Here is a 15,823-nt window from a genome sequence, read left to right as displayed (position 1 = left end):
TTTATTGGGAATGGCATTATTTACATATTTTTTAAATCTCTTTAATGTCTGGTTTAATAAAAACAACTGATTTTCTTATCTGCTTCTGCAATTCAGTCTGTTGCAATATGCTGTTTGGATTGAAATATATGAAGAAACTCCAGCTTACACAGACCCGTAGCTGGAAAAGGGAGGAGTAATATATGCCTTTCAGATAATAGTGGATATTTTTCTTTGATACTACGCCAAAAGTTGACAACTGGTAGTTTCTTAAAGGTTGGCTGTAACGTGGAATCTGCAGCCATATCAATGATTTCATATCCTGTTATTAATACTTTAAAATCCATCTGTCTGTCTCACTCTTTGAATGAATCTTTTACCTTCGCATGGTGTTATGAATCATACATTGGTCATTTAGAAAACATTGGTTCACTATGTTATGAAGATCTTCCCAAATGTTAACACATTTCATTACACACTATCAAAAAAATCACATTTATTAATCTCACCATCTATCTTATCAGAAAATTCTATAAGTATGGGAAGTAGCTACCCATATTTCATTCAGCTCCTGATGGCAAATATAGTTTCCCAAATTCTGAGTTTTGCTCAAAATTTAATCGTTAGCAACAAATACCATCAATAGTTTTTCTTGAAATGACAGACTTACTTAGTTCATTTTTGAGAAAATGTCTGCCAAATACACAAGTCTAAGTAATCGTAGTTTTTCTGTCAATTTTTCTTCCAAGTAAAAACGGTGTTCATGGCAAAAGTGGCTGGTTAAGTTCGCAACTCAACAATCACACTAATACTTTTACTTGAGATAACCCTGGTAATTGGGTGTGTAGCAAACTTAACTGTATGTGGACTCCCCACATCATCACATGGAACATTAAAAAGGCATGTACTTACTTGCAGGTGAGATTTAATAAAATTATTAATTTTCATGCTTTATCAGGGATTTTTTTAGTGTAACTGCCTTATTTACTTACAGTGAATGTGTACATAATGGTGAAAAATACGGTGATTGTGACTTCTTATGAAAATAGTTTTTCCCTTGCAGACCCCCCAAAAGAGTCTTAGGGACACCTGGAGTCCACTACGTTTTGAGAACCTGTGCGTTAGAACGTCCAGAACCATTTGATAATGGTGATAAGATTTCCTTTTCTTGACTTAGTTTCAATGGAACTGCCTAATAAGTAAATACAAAGGCTCAGGTTAAATTTGATTATTTCTTCATTTGCAAATTTTAGACAATGACTCTGCAACTTCAGACCCTGATGCTGAAATCACTGCCAGGACCAATGGGAAAGGGAGCCCGGGCGAGCAGTCACCCAGCCCGGTCCAGTTCATAAACAGCACGGGAGCAGGGGACTCCAGTCGCTCGACTCTTCAGAGGTACTCTCACCTGATTCATGTTTTCACTGTATTTTACCTCCATATTAATCTAGAGACCAATTTCAGTAATTTATTTACCTTAGAAACAGAACTGGCAGTTGTAAAGTTCCACCTTTTAATCCCAGCCCTTCTACTTTCTCTGTATAAACGCCACTTCCTGAACCTTTTTCACAGTATTCCTACTGAGTTAATGTAAGAGTATATCAATAGAGTTTTCTCTATATAAACACCACCTCCTGAACCATTTTCACAGTATTCTTACTGAGTTAATGTAAGACTGTATCAATAGAGTATTAATTTTCACTTCTCAGTTCCATTCTTCTCTCTCCTATACAGAAGTTTGTTATTAGGACCTAGCTTTACAAGTAGTATCTTTTGATTCAGAGAATATAGCTTCCACCCCTTTTCTATCCGCCGCAGCTTATAATTACCCTGTCTAGAGTTACAACACTGCACATGGTGCTCCAATGCTGAATAGGTGCAAAGGAGGGCGAAGCAGCACTTGGTGTTGATTCTAAAACTGCACGTGGCTGGTCCTTTTTTGAAAATTATTTCTTTTATTTTTTTCTCTACTCCTTCTTCTGAGACATGATCCTTCTTATCCCATGGATTTACATGGACTTTATTCCATGCAGTCCTTTCTCACAAATATTAACTATTGATTTTAAGACATTGCTGAGATTCAGCACATAGCCATCCCTTCTACTGGTAAAACAATTCTGCTAGAGAAAGAATTGCTATCATCAGTACTATTATTATTGTCATCACCATCATTATACTACTTTTATGAAAGGACTCTAAAAATGCATCCAAGAAGAGATAGGCCAATAGGACTTCTACTGCAGATACAGTTTCATATCAAATAGATTTTCTTCTCCTTTGGTTCAACAAAATATGCACTATATGGCATAAAGTTATAGTATTTTTTTTTTTTTTCGAGACAGGGTCTTGCTTTGTTGCCCAGGCTGGAATGCAGTAGCGTCATCATAGCTCATTGCAACATCCAGCTCCTGGGCTCAAGCGATCCTCCTGCCTCAGCCTCCCGGAGTAGCTGGGACTACAGGCACGCGCCACGACGCCTGGCTAAGAGTTATAGTATTTATCGGATTTAAATGCAGAATTTCATTTGTTGTGGTGAGAGAGGAACTGTGCTACATACTGGTCTGTAGTTTAGCATATGCGTCTTGATATTTTCAAGGCAAGTAACCATCTTCTTATTCCAATACAGATGTCTCACAATTTGCCATTTTGTTCATAACACTTAATCTTCTTATTCCTTTTATTCATGTTTTTACCACATCTTTCCTATGACGTTAAGATGGTGACCAATTGTAGTGACTTAATGACCTTAGAAAAGAACTGTCAGTGGTAAACTTCTTCATTTTAATCTTAGCCCTTCCTCTGTCTCATTCTATGAATGTCACCAAACATAAAAGCCTCTTCAATCTCAACATTATAACCTATAAAATAAAAGTAAGTACAGATAACTATTGAAAGTATTAAGGTTCAATATCTACAGTGAATAGGTCACTGGATAAGTATATGAAACATATAAAGTATTATTATTACTTTATATATTACATATACATAGTAACAACTTTCATTTTTCCAGTGCTGGCAACCTTATTCTTTCCCCTTTTGCTCTGATTTCTTACATTCCTCCAAATTCCATTGGACTAGCTGTTCCCCTCTTTCTTCCTCTGGATGCTGCCCCCGCTGCTGGAGGCAGCACGTGCCCTGCAGTTTCTACCCCCTCAGTCATGTAATGACTTAACGTGCACTGTCTGAAGGTGAGTAGGGACGTGTGGATCTTCTCTTTGGGGCCCAGCGTGATAGAATAGGAATCCATGGGACCCTGCATTCAGAGGCAGAACTGAGACACTGTGTCCACTTTCCTTTCTCTTTGAAGCATCTTTTGAAAAAATACTGAGCACTTGTCTCACTGTACTGAAGAAACGCATTTACCTTTAAGCCACCAACCCCTGACTGGTTTCTGCTGACCTACTTTTTCACTTGCAGCGTCATCAGTGGTGTTGGGGAACTGGATCTGGACAAAGGGCTAGTGAAGAAAGCAGAGCCCAATACCAAAGACAAACCTTATCCTGACTGTCCCTTCCTGCTGCTAGATGTGCGCGATAGAGACTCTTACCAGCAGTGCCACATTGTTGGAGGTAAGAGAGAGAAGGCTTTAAAGTGACTCAACGCTCAAGAACAGAGTCTGTCCTTGAGTCCAGGCAGACTTGAACCACAGCCCACGGTCAGCAGTGAAGGAAACGGTGTGTTAGCTGCATCCATTATGGAAGCCTATAGTGTTGGCGCCACTGTGGTGCTCTGGGAGGGGCTGCTGATTTGCACAGATGGCTGTCGGAACCAGTGAAGTGAAGCTTCATACTTTGTTCATAGTGTCCTGTTTCTTTTCTTTCACAGAAGTACTTAGGTTAATGGCTCATGATTTTGAAAATATATTTATTTATCTTAGATTTTAAACCAGCTGGAAATTGGAGCCAAGTTGTACCAAGAGAACTACAGACTTCCTAAACTTTTTCTTCTCTTTGCAGCTTACAGTTACCCAATTGCAACTCTGTCGAGAACAATGAACCCTTATTCAAATGATATTCTTGAATATGTATCCTTTGTTGCATTTTAAGGAGTTGGGTAGTATGAGGATTGTAAGAATCAAATGTATCTTGAGTCATGCTCCTGGTAAAAAAACTGTGAAGGACCTTTGATATTAATCAGCTTAGCATCTTTTAGAATTTGGATTCCTAGCCGTTGCTGAGAATCCTGACTCTATTAAGACAGATGCTTCCAAACTATATTGCATTGGGCCAAAAAACATTAGGTTAAGGGTTAGGATCCATTGAGAATAGTCCTAAGAGCTTTTTTCCCCCCAGAAAGCTTTCCCAAGTAGAACTTAAGAAGTAAATTTATTTTAACTTTTTTCTTCTTAAAATTTTAATTTATTTCATTCATAAAAAACTTACAAGTAGAAAATAATTTAAATATTGAAAAATATCAGTATAAAAAAGAAAATTGAAATCTCTTATAATCTATACAATTGAGCAGTAGCTCCTATTATATTATATTATTGATATATTTTATTTCAGACTGTCTCCTATGTGTTTTTTAAGAAAGTTGAAATCAGGCCGGGCGCGGTGGCTCACGCCTGTAATCCTAGCACTCTGAAAGGCTGAGGCGGGCGGATTGTTTGAGCTCAGGAGTTCGAGACCAGCCTGAACAAGAGCGAGACCCCGTCTCTACCAAAAATAGAAAGAAATTAATTGAACAACTAAAAGTATATAGAAAAAAAAAATTAGCTGGGCGTGGTGGCACATGCCTGTAGTCCCAGCTACTTAGGAGGCTGAGGCGGGGCAGTAGGATTCCTTGAGCCCAGGAGTCTGAGGTTGCTGTGAGCTAGGCTGACACCATGGCACTCTAGCCAGGGCAACAAAGTGAGACTCTGTCTCAAAAAAAAAAAAAAAGAAAGTTGAAATCATACTGTATATGTAACTTAGTACCTTGCTTTCTTTGACTTCGTATTATAATGTATTTCCCCACGCTGACACAAGCTTTTTGTAAACTCCATTTTTGATACTGTATAATATCTCATCTTGAGATTCACTATAATTTACTAAACCATTCTGCTCTATTTTGGACTTTTAGGTGGCTCCCATGTTTAACTAGTATAAATAAGGATTCCGTGGACACATTAGACACAGAAGTTTTTTCTATTTCCTTGTCTGTAAAATGGAGATTGTAGTATTTACTTTCCAGGATTGTAGGGATAAAAGAACTCAAGGGTGTAAAGTCTGTAACTAGTCCTGTCTTAGACCATGGTAACATTAGTTTGTAAAAGAAAAGAATACTAGTTTGCGAGGCTTTCATGACAGCAGTAAAACCCAGTAATCCAATAACTGCTGGTGTGACGGGAAGAGTGGGCTCATCCGACATTCCCCAGAACTCAGAAGGGCGAACCTTGACAGCCCTCTGCCCCTTGGTTTCTGATAGTGTAGGAGCATCGGCTCAGTGCCATGGAACCTTAACTCATCCGACTCTTAGAAAAATGCCCACGGCAAGATCATCATTCTGTACGACGACGATGAAAGGCTGGCCAGCCAGGCAGCCACCACCATGTGCGAGCGGGGATTTGAAAATCTCTTCATGCTTTCCGGAGGTGAGCAAAGTCGTACTCTTCTCGGGACTTAAGAGGCAGAAACTTGGACTCAGAGTCCTTCAGCCCCACTTCCATCACCTTTTTCCTCTCAGTGCTCAGAATTTAGTGTTCTGGAAAGAGAGAAAACCATGCTGGCCAAAGGAGTCACAAGTTATGCGAAATTTACCTTAGCTACATCAGCAAGTGCTTTTAATTCCTAAAATAATGATGTTGCTTCAGGGCTCGGTAAGAAAGCCCTGATGCTGAAGATGTGAGCAAAAGGGTTTCTTGTGGCATCCTCAGAATCCCATGTAACTCCTGACATGTTCTGGTGTAAGTTGCTCAAGGATGAAACAGTTAAGAAAGATTTCATGCACTTGTGTCGGCCTCGACTTGGTGATCAAAGATTAGAAGACATGCAGGCTTCTTTTCAGGTTTTGGGTTGGCCTCACCCTGTTAATGCTGCTTTTTCTGATGTTCTTCTAAACCTAGGTCTAAAAGTCTTAGGTCAGAAATTCCCAGAAGGACTAATTACTGGTTCCCTGCCAGCGCACTGCCAGCAGGCCCTTCCTCCTGGTTCTGCCCGGAAACGATCCAGCCCCAAAGTGCCGCCCCTACCAGCTGAGAATAAATGGAGATTTACCCCAGAAGACTTAAAAAAGATAGAATATTATCTGGAAGAGGATCAGGGTCCTGCAGATAATTCTAGTAAGATTTTTTGACCTTTAATATTTTCCGTGGAACGTAAAATTTGCAACTTTGAACATCACCTCATATGAAAAGCTTTGTCTCACATTAAATTCTTAAAATATTTGGGAGGATGTGGTGCAGGTCCAGGGAGAGGGGACAGTGAAGATGATTTCAAATAGTGGCAAGAATTAGGCATTGAGCACAGACACAGAGAAGAGACTTTATCAAAATGTCCATTTCAGGCAAAGTTGAGAAGCTAAGCTTAAGGCATCCAGATTCCTTCTTGGAAAGCTCTCATTTCTTTCTGCTGCCTCTGGGTACATTTAAACTTCTGAGGGCCTTCTACCTACCTTTCCTGTGTCACGCTACTTACTCTTCTCTTTCCACTAAGTGCTCTTTACCCTGCATCCGTCTCTACCAAGGAAGGAATGAAGGACAGGCCAGGCCTGCTGCGGGTAATGGGCAAGAAGGGGAAAAGGCTATCTGGGTTTCCCTCCGTCCCTGCTCCCTTCCCACCTTCAAGCTGATCTGAAGGATGAGGAGTAGGTCATCACTGGCCTAAAGCAGATGCCTCACAGGATTTCATTAGCTTAAAAGTGGTTGTAGATTAGGACTTCATTAGCCTAAAAGTGTATCTGGCGGATTGTCCTTGGAATCATTCTTGCAGCTCTGCTTTCTTGCTCGCTTCAGGCCGGCTGAACCAAGCTAACTCCTCCGGAAGAGACTCCAAGGTGCCTGGTGCCCGCAGCGGTCAGAACCTGCCTGCCGGGGGCCCTGCCGGCCACTCGAACCCCCGCTCACTCAGCAGTGGACATCAGCAAGGCAAACCCTGGAAGTAAAGACTTTGTCTCACTTAGTCAAATAAAATAAATGTTTTTTCTCTTTTTGGAACCCCTGAGCAGATCCCAATTCGGTCATTTTCAGAAACTGCTGCAGAAGAAAGCCTGGGACACGTGGGATAGGCCCTCTTCCTTCTGCCTATGTCCACTTCCGCTCCCCACGGCCAACTTGGGAAGGATTTTGACAGGTGACCACAAAAATCAGAGGCACGACAGACTCTAGTGTCTCCCCTGTTGTTTACAGAATATTTAAGTCTTTTGAAACCGAAAAGGAAAAAAGAATCCTAAGTTGGGGGGGAGGGTAGGCTTTAAAAAAAAAAAAAAAAGGTCCAGCTTGTTTGAGCTATATCCTGTGTTGTTCTGTAAATACTTCAGCCACATCTGCCGCAGTGTTCTCCCCAGTCAGTTTTTCCATTCGCTGTTCTTGATTTCATGAAGGCTTCTCCAGGTAGGCTTGGGGCAAGAAGCTGTCCTCAAGGGTGCAGATGAGTCTTAAGTCCCAGCCCCGCGCAGGCCCCACACCGAGTGCGGGCTCCCTCGCTGCAGAGCTCTCTGCCCAGCTCAGCGCAGGTCTGTTGTGAGTTTGGAGGCCAGTGCCTGCGAGCATCACCCAGTGTTAAGGTTTAGTAGAGTAGCTATACACTTCCTGAATGTTCCCCCTCACTGGATGTTTTCCTGGAACCAGAAAGGTATGCACTCAACTATCTTCACCCTGAGGAGGAGGGCCTCTCCCAGGAAAGCCCTGGCCATTGTACAGGTCTGTGTCGAGAGCCCCGCAAAGCCCACCCGAGCAGTCCCTCCCTTGTGTTCGGTATAGCAGTTGTGAATTTCCACTGCCCAGCTTGGGCACATCCATGTGAGATTGGATAGAAATTATGGCCACTTGAAAATATCAGCTTCAATCAGACAACTGGGGACCCACAAGGTGAAGAGGACCCCGAAGTCCTTTGTGAGGGCTGACAGCCCCTGAAGCCCTCGCTTAGGAATACAGTATTAGTCTAATTGAGTAATTAGTGCAATTTCCTGCTTACTTTTCATTCTCATGACTGAGCTGTGATTAGGAAGTTGTGATTATAGATTCTGGTTTTGGCCGGAATTTTGAATCAGCATTAATTGAATTGCTAGATGACTGACATTCATTCCATTTAATTGGGGGAACAAAAGACCTCAGGTAAGGATGAGGGACTCTGAAATTATACGGAAAAGGAAAAGAGCCTTGTTAATTTTCATGGTCTGTGATCGTATCTGTGATAAGGGACCAAGGAATAAATTGTGCTCTTTGTCATGGCAACCAGCTTCTGAAAAGCCAACTGAAAATTGCCTATCCCGCTGGTTCCCGCTGCTGGGTGAGATCTGCCTTCACGGTACTATTTTCTCTCCACCAAAAAAAAAAAAAAAAAAGCACCACAGTATTTCTAGCATGGGGGCTGTGTTTGTAAGAGAAATAAATGTAATAAATATCTCATAGAGACATATGGAGAAATAACTTTCAGATTCAGCCCAGCTCTGTTTTAGAGCGTGTTTGTTCCTCTCTACTTGATTTCCAAAGTGCAACATTTTCCGATGCTTTGAAATACAAACAAACCAGGGACATTGTTCCGATGTCCAGCCGTGCCCAATTTTCCACAAGATTCAAGAGTCTTGTATAAAATTCAGCCAGCGTACATATAGCTTTAACAAGGAGCCTGTCGTGTTTCCCCATAAATTTATTGCCTGAGAATTTAGTTTAGCCCTTTGCCAATGCCAAAATGCTGTGGCTTTTTATTTTCTTTACAGCATAGATAGAAAAATGCAAATTTTTCCACACTCAACTTTCCCTTAGCATGGATAAGATTTTCAGCGATTTGACACGTACACATTTTTAAGGAAAAAATATTTTGTCTGTAACAAAGTTCCAGTTATGCCATTTTCAGGCTGGCTAGTCACGAGTTTAGGCTTCCCCACCCGATTCTATTTTGAAAGTAAATAGTAGTCTCCCTTCGTTCGGATTCTGCATTCCCATCATCAAACCACGTCGGAGTGTTAGAAACCACTGTATATATGTGGACAGTCGGTTTAGCCAAACCTATTAGAACTGTTGTGTATTTATGTGAGAGATCTGACAGGTTGAATAAATGTACGTGTATTTCTTCATAGTGCTTTGCCCCACTACTAAGGATTTTAAACATCCACTCCTCAAAAGACTTGTTCTGATTCTGTGCTTTGTGTGTTAAATGTTACTATCAGACATTTTTTTACATGCTTGAGGTATTGCTCTTAGTGTTATACTTTACTAGTTTCTTCATTAGATTAATTGACATTGTATTATTTAAATGATCAGTGATACTTTGTGCAATTATGAATGTTGAAGATTAAAGTACATAGTTACTAATTTGTTGTTTGCTATTAATATGCTGAAACCTGCCAACTTCTCTCTTCCTCTCTGCCGAGAGGATTTGGGGGAGCCACACGAGACTGGGGAGATTTGAAAGAGTACCTCTTTTCCTGCATCTCCCAGAAAGACATATGTTCCTTTGTAAATGAAGCAGGAGATCAATTAAGGGAAGGGATCTTAGCTCTCTAGTAAGACAGCCTGGGGCTTTGTTTTCTTTCTTGCTCAGGCAGGACTGATGGCCACCTTAAACAATCCGTATCCTGGCTTCTGGTCAGTGCTTCGTGGTAGACTAGCTGCCCTTGCCTGAGACTTAGGACCCCCAAGACAGAAGGTGCTTTATCGCTGTGTAGCTGTAGCTCCACCTGAACTACGGTGATGGCCAGAGTTTAAATAATACATCAAATGCTTTAAAGGGATATGTATTTAAGATGAAAGGAGAGAAGGGAAGGAAAGAAGTAAGAAAATAAGAAGGAACTGGGGGAAGGGAAGAAGAGAGTCAAAACGGGGAGAGGGAGGAGAAAGCTACATTACTCATTTGAAAACAAAGGGAACATCCTAGGCTCTAATATTGTCGAGCTCAATCTATTGAAAAGTATAGAATGATTTAAATGGCCTAAAAGTCATTTTATATTTTACCTTCAGTTGAAAGCCAGAACCAGAACATTCATATTGGACTTGGTATAAATCAGAATTAAAAGAGAACAAATAAGGTTCATTAGTTGCTCAGGGATTTTTTCCTGTGGTGCTTTTTACATTATATAAAAATTCTTAAGACTTTAGCCTACTCACCAAGAAATCAGAACAAACAAAAACCTTCTTTTCTCCAATTCCCTTGTGAGATATAAATGAAATCAGAGTCCTAGGCTAGGAAGAAATATGTAGGTAATTTTTCTTGGGTTGGTTTTGATTTCTGTCATGTTGTTTATTGGTTATAGATTCTTTTATATTATCTAACTTTTTTTAGAGGGATAATTAGTTTCTGTCCACCTGGATTTAAATCCACGACCACCTTCTTGCTCTGCTCTGAAGATAATCATTAAGAACATTTCTTTCTCTGGTTCCAAAATGTTCTCTGTGTCTTTAACGTGTGTTTATTTTCTTCACAATACTTTCAAAGACGTAATTCCTATAATACTTAGTTTTCATAAGAAATATCAGAAAATGTGGATTATAATTCATCAGTTTAATTATGTGGACATGTTGACTACTTATATGCAGTTCAATTTATTTTTTGATTAACGATATGGTTTTCACGTAAAAGCAATAAGTAAGACACGCTGTGTTTCCAAAGTGTTCAGCTACATTTGGGCAGTAATACTTCTTACCTAGGCTTGTAATAATTATTGAAATTATTATTATGGTATCCTTAAATTGGTACACAGGTCAGTTATAGGATAAAAAATGTGTAATGACAGAAATTCGTCAGTCTCAAATTCCGACAGAGCAGGATTCAGTGCATGATCTTACGTGCCTGTGTGTCGCACTGCGGTCCCCTACGGTCTCACTCTCCTCGCTGACGCTCTTTGTGCTGAATGCAGAGGCGAATTCTCTTGTCTGCGTAATGTCCTGAGGCACCTGGTGAAATGTGTCACAAGCAAAGGGCACTTATTAAATGCTGTTGACTGATGGACTACATTTTTTAAAGGATATCAATATGTCTTCTCTCTGAAATTATTTTGACTATGAGCTCCCAGAGGGTGAAAATCACCAACCTTATGACAGTGTCCCTTAACAAGTGTTTTTGAATAAATGAATTGAACTTGTCAAGATTGAGGTCTGGATGTGACAGTGGCCACTCGATGCTGATCTGCCGTTCTGGAGACCCAGAAAGCTCGTTATCCTTTGTCCCCTTGTGCATCCTGCATTTGTTAGATCTCTCTCAGCAGGAGGTGCTCAGGGAACTGTCGGGGACATTATTATTCTGGCTGTCGGCCATGTGCCAGGCTCCAGATTCCAGCAAATACAGGTTGCACACCATCCCCATCTAAGAATGTGTTATTTTTCTCTTTTGTCTCAAATCTTAAAGATCTCCAGAGAATGATACTAGCCAATATTTATGGAGAGCTTACTATGTGTTAGGCAGTTCTAGATTCTTCATTATGTGTTTTGACTCCTTTAATTCTCACAACAGTGCTGTGAGATAGGCACCCCCTTTTCAGATGAGGAGACTGAGGTTCGAGTAGAAATTAAATGACTCAGGTTCACCTTGAGTCACTGAGCTAGGTGGTTGGGAAGCCGGGATCCGGCCTGAGAATCGTGGTCCCAGAGGACATTCTTTTAGCCACCCTGCCCTGTGCTCCCCACTCTGGATGTGCACAGCCATGTCCTCCCTTGGTGATGCCTCTAATTACAACGAGACTGTCGCTTTCCCTTGGCTGTTGGCTTCCCTTCTGTCCTAGCCACCTGAGATTCTACAGAAAACTTTCCTCCTCCTGCCTGCACGAAAGGCAGTGTAAATTCAGGGACCGAGACGTCCGCTCCTGGGAATACGCATTTCCGCGGTCTGTGTCCAGCGTCCTGTCTTGAAGACGCGTGCTCCAGGGTTTCTGAGTTTATTTTGCTTGTTAATGGACACCCTGTGAGGTACCGCTTAAGAAATGAGAGTTACACATTTTTAATTAGATTGTAGGGGGAAAATAGGCTGTTTGCCTGATAGGTCAAATTGGTTATTCAATAAACCATATTGATATGATTTGTGTCTGATCTTTTCTTTCCTTTGTGGTGACGTTTCTGATTTAGGCTGAAATGTATGTTGTGTGAATTGGCTGATGGCACAGGCCTGGGTTTTGGGGGAGACAGAGACAAACTCAGTGCCTGTCAGCAGAGCCCTCATTCTACTGCACTCCTCTAAAACTGTGGCTGACACCACTACTGTGGCTGAGCAGAAGACTTAACTTTCTCCTTTCAGTTTGGCAATAAACACTTGGCAGTCTCAGTCTCTGGGGTTGTTAGATGATGCTCACTGTTTGAGTTGCCAGATTAAGGCAGATCCTGAAGGCTTTGGGGAAGAATTCATTACCCTTTGACAGTTTTTCAGATTTGGTGGGTGCTCTATGCTTTTCTCAGAGCTCCTCCTTGATCTGGTGATCTGGCCGGTTTGAACATTATAGTTGGTCCTATCAGCTTCCTCCAAGCAGCGCCTGGGTCTTAGTGTGTTCACAGAATGATGTTTCTGTGGTTCTCGGAGCAGGATCCCCTGTGCGTCTTCAGATCCACTAGTCCCACTTGCCTTTGCAAAACAGTTGCCAGGATGATGAATTGCCCTGCACTGCATGAGGGACCGGTGAGGTCATATCTGGATTGTATTCAATGACATTAAAATGTTAACTTTAGGCCAAAGCCAGAAAGCTAGCCGCAAATACCTGAATGTTAATTCAAGAGACTACCTGAAGGATTCTCATAGACTCCCAATGGCCCACAGACCACATTGAAAACCATATGTAATGAATTCATTTAAAAATAAAGATTTTTGAGATGTCCTGGAGAATAGGCATCAACATAATCAATGCCCAAGATTGCTACAGGAACTGAATGTGAGCAGAACGTGCTCTTGAGAATTTTCATTGGAGCTACAGCAGAGTGTAGAATGGGGAATGGCTCCCAACTGGGGACCTGAGAAATCCCTTCCCTTGGTAGTAACCCTGCTGCTTCCAGCTCTCTCTGGGGTGTAAATTTTTCTGAAGATAAGACAACTGCAGTGTTCTGGGCAAGATGGTAAAATATGATGCAAGAACAGAGAAGTGAGTTTAGACAAATTATAAGAAAGAATCTGAGCAAAAACTAAGATTAGCCATTTAGATGTTTGATGATGTTGATAAGTTGATGTTAGGTAACTTTACACACAGGTTATCTGGTGTGTTTGAAATAGCTCAGTCTTGGGTTGTTGGATGGTGCACCCGCTTATAAAAGCTTATTGCAAGAAATTATAAAAAGTAGAAAGAGGATAACTATCACCATTACCCAGGTTGCTCACAATTATTATTGAGGGATATATCCTTCCAGTCTGTGTGTGTGTGTGTGTGTTTTAAACAGAAATGGGATTCATACGCCACTCACTATTTTGTAGTCAGCTTCTTTTTTAAAACAGCTGAATTCTATAAATCACATGCCATCAAATTCACCCATTTTAAGCGTACGATTCAGTGATTTTTAGTAAGTTCACAGAATTGTGTGACCATCGCCACAACCCAGTTTTAGAACATGTCCATCTTATAGCCAGCTTCTTTCACTTAGTATTTTGTGAACGTTTTCCCACGTCAACGCAGACCTTACTGGCTTCATGACATTCCATTGTGTGGCTGTGTCATATCAGCATCAATACTGATAATTACTTTAGGTTCTTTTTTTTATTATCCCAATCTTGTTCATACATATTTTGAACTTGTCCAAATATTTTTATAAAATAAATTCTTCCAAGTGGATTTTCTGGGTCAAAGAGGCGATACATTTAAAATTTTGATTTATATTGTCAAATTTGCCCTCCAGAAAGGTGGTGCAAATTTATCCTCTCAGCCAGCACGTGACAGTGCTTATTTCCTCAGACCCCGATAACACTGGAGTCCTCAGTCTTTTCATTCTTTGCCAATCTGATGAGAGAAAAATGATACCTTTGTTTTTTTCTTTAATGTACAAGAAATCGCTCAGGATCGGTATCTTTCATACGTTTATTGACTTTTTGTGTTTCTTTGGGGAATTGCCTGTTTTTCTTTTAAAGTGTTAGTGTTTTGTCTTTAACCCCTTTGACTCCAACAGCTCGAGGTTATTAATATTTTCATATAAATTGCAATATTTTCTGAAATTATTTTCTTTTAGCTTTATGTTTTTACTTATAAATTTAATACATTTTACCCATAGATTTGTAAAAATATGTATCTGAAAACAAAATGTAAACTCTTCCCACACTTGAAAATAAAAATAACAACTTTCATGTCTCCATTCGACAAGCACTTATTATTGATATTAATGAATGTTATTACTCCGTGCCATGCACTTGGCCAAGCAGTGGGGATAGAGTGGTAAACGAAGCAAAGCAATCCCTGCCCTCGTGCAGGCTGTGTTCTGGTTCTTCATTCCTTCGCTTTTCAGTTTTCTTAAGACTCTCACTTGGCTAAGAGATTTACTTTCTAAACTACAACTCTGGGAATCCAAAATAACTTGCACGTGGGTATTTTCATCGAGCCTACAACATACAGATTGTAAAATGTATGAATTCATTAATAAAAGTAGAGAAAAATCTCAGCAAATATTTGTTGGGCATCTTTATATCAAGTACTGTTGATGGTTTTGGAGATTGGATGCCAAACAAGGTAGTCTCTGCTATCAGGGAACACAGTTAATTTTAAATTAAGCAATTCTACCATCAAGGTCTAGGTAATCCAGCTTTGTAAAGTGATAAGTTGTCATGCTAACTTAATGTTTTTTCTCTTATCAGTCTTTATTAAAAAATAAGATGATTGGCTTCCTATTTGCCCAAACTAAGCAGTTAAAATGGGTTTCAGCTTATCTACAATCTCTTGTCACATAGATTGAAGGGAAATGTTTTGCAAAAGATAAATTGAAGAGAGTATTATGAGATCTTTAGGTCATCTTTCTATAAAGACTGAAACACCCATTTTACCTTGTCTCATAAACTTACATATGTATAAGTTTATGTATACTATATGCATATAGTACATATGCACACTATATACATAGACAGGCTTATTCTTTTTATTTTTTAAAATGTTTGTTAGCAAAAACAATATTAAAATAAAACTCCATGGTGGGCATGTTGGCACATGCCTGTAGTCCCAGCTACTCGGGAGGCTGAGGCAGGAGGATTGCTTGAGCCCAGGAGTTTGAGGTTGCTGTGAGCTAGGCTGATGCCATGGCACTCTAGCCTGGGCAACGCAGTGAGACTCTGTCTCAAAAAAATAAAAATAAATAAAACTCCAAGGTGAAAATTCTCTCATGTCCCTCAAAAAGAAAAAAAGGCATTTTGACCTTCAGGCCATTTTATGTGGTGAAGACAAGACTCAAGTCAGTAGAGCTGGATGCATCTTGAAATCTGACCTGGCCAAAGCAGAGAGAAGCCGCCATCCTCCACCCCGACCCACTTCCCCAGCGACTTCTGTGGGAGGAACTCCTGCCACATGTTCCCATCTAAAGCGATATGGAAGAAACAAAAGGGAGAGTCTGGCTTTGAAAACTGTTGGGATACTCCGCATTTCGTGTATCGCTAGCCATTGGGTGTACTATCACAGGCGTCAGGGGCACCGAGCCAAAGAGGGAGGCCAAATTCTGGGAGCTGTGGAGGGTCTCAACAGGGGAACTGGAAGGAGTAAGGGTGATAGGAATAGAGGGGGCAGAGACAGAGAACCAAAGACGCTAGGAAGTATGTGGCAAACCAAC

General features: G+C 40.6%; 1 protein-coding gene across 1 annotated transcript in view; it reads left to right on the top strand.

Moving 5' to 3' along the window:
* CEP41 (centrosomal protein 41kDa) overlaps nt 1–7,059 on the top strand; it is a 33,635-nt gene extending 26,576 nt beyond the window's left edge. The window contains 5 exon segments of the mRNA XM_012664740.1: nt 1,233–1,377; nt 3,397–3,548; nt 3,936–4,003; nt 5,437–5,551; nt 6,911–7,059. Of these exon segments, the coding sequence (XP_012520194.1) occupies nt 1,233–1,377; nt 3,397–3,548; nt 3,936–4,003; nt 5,437–5,551; nt 6,911–7,059 (629 nt within the window).
* The last annotated feature ends 8,764 nt before the right edge of the window (nt 7,060–15,823 follow it).

This window comes from Propithecus coquereli, unplaced genomic scaffold (assembly GCF_000956105.1).
Source record: "Propithecus coquereli isolate 6110/MARCELLA unplaced genomic scaffold, Pcoq_1.0 Scaffold91, whole genome shotgun sequence".
NCBI classification, from domain to species: domain Eukaryota; kingdom Metazoa; phylum Chordata; class Mammalia; order Primates; family Indriidae; genus Propithecus; species Propithecus coquereli.
Note: the sequence above shows the minus strand (reverse complement) of the source record. Positions and strands in the feature narration are given on the sequence as shown.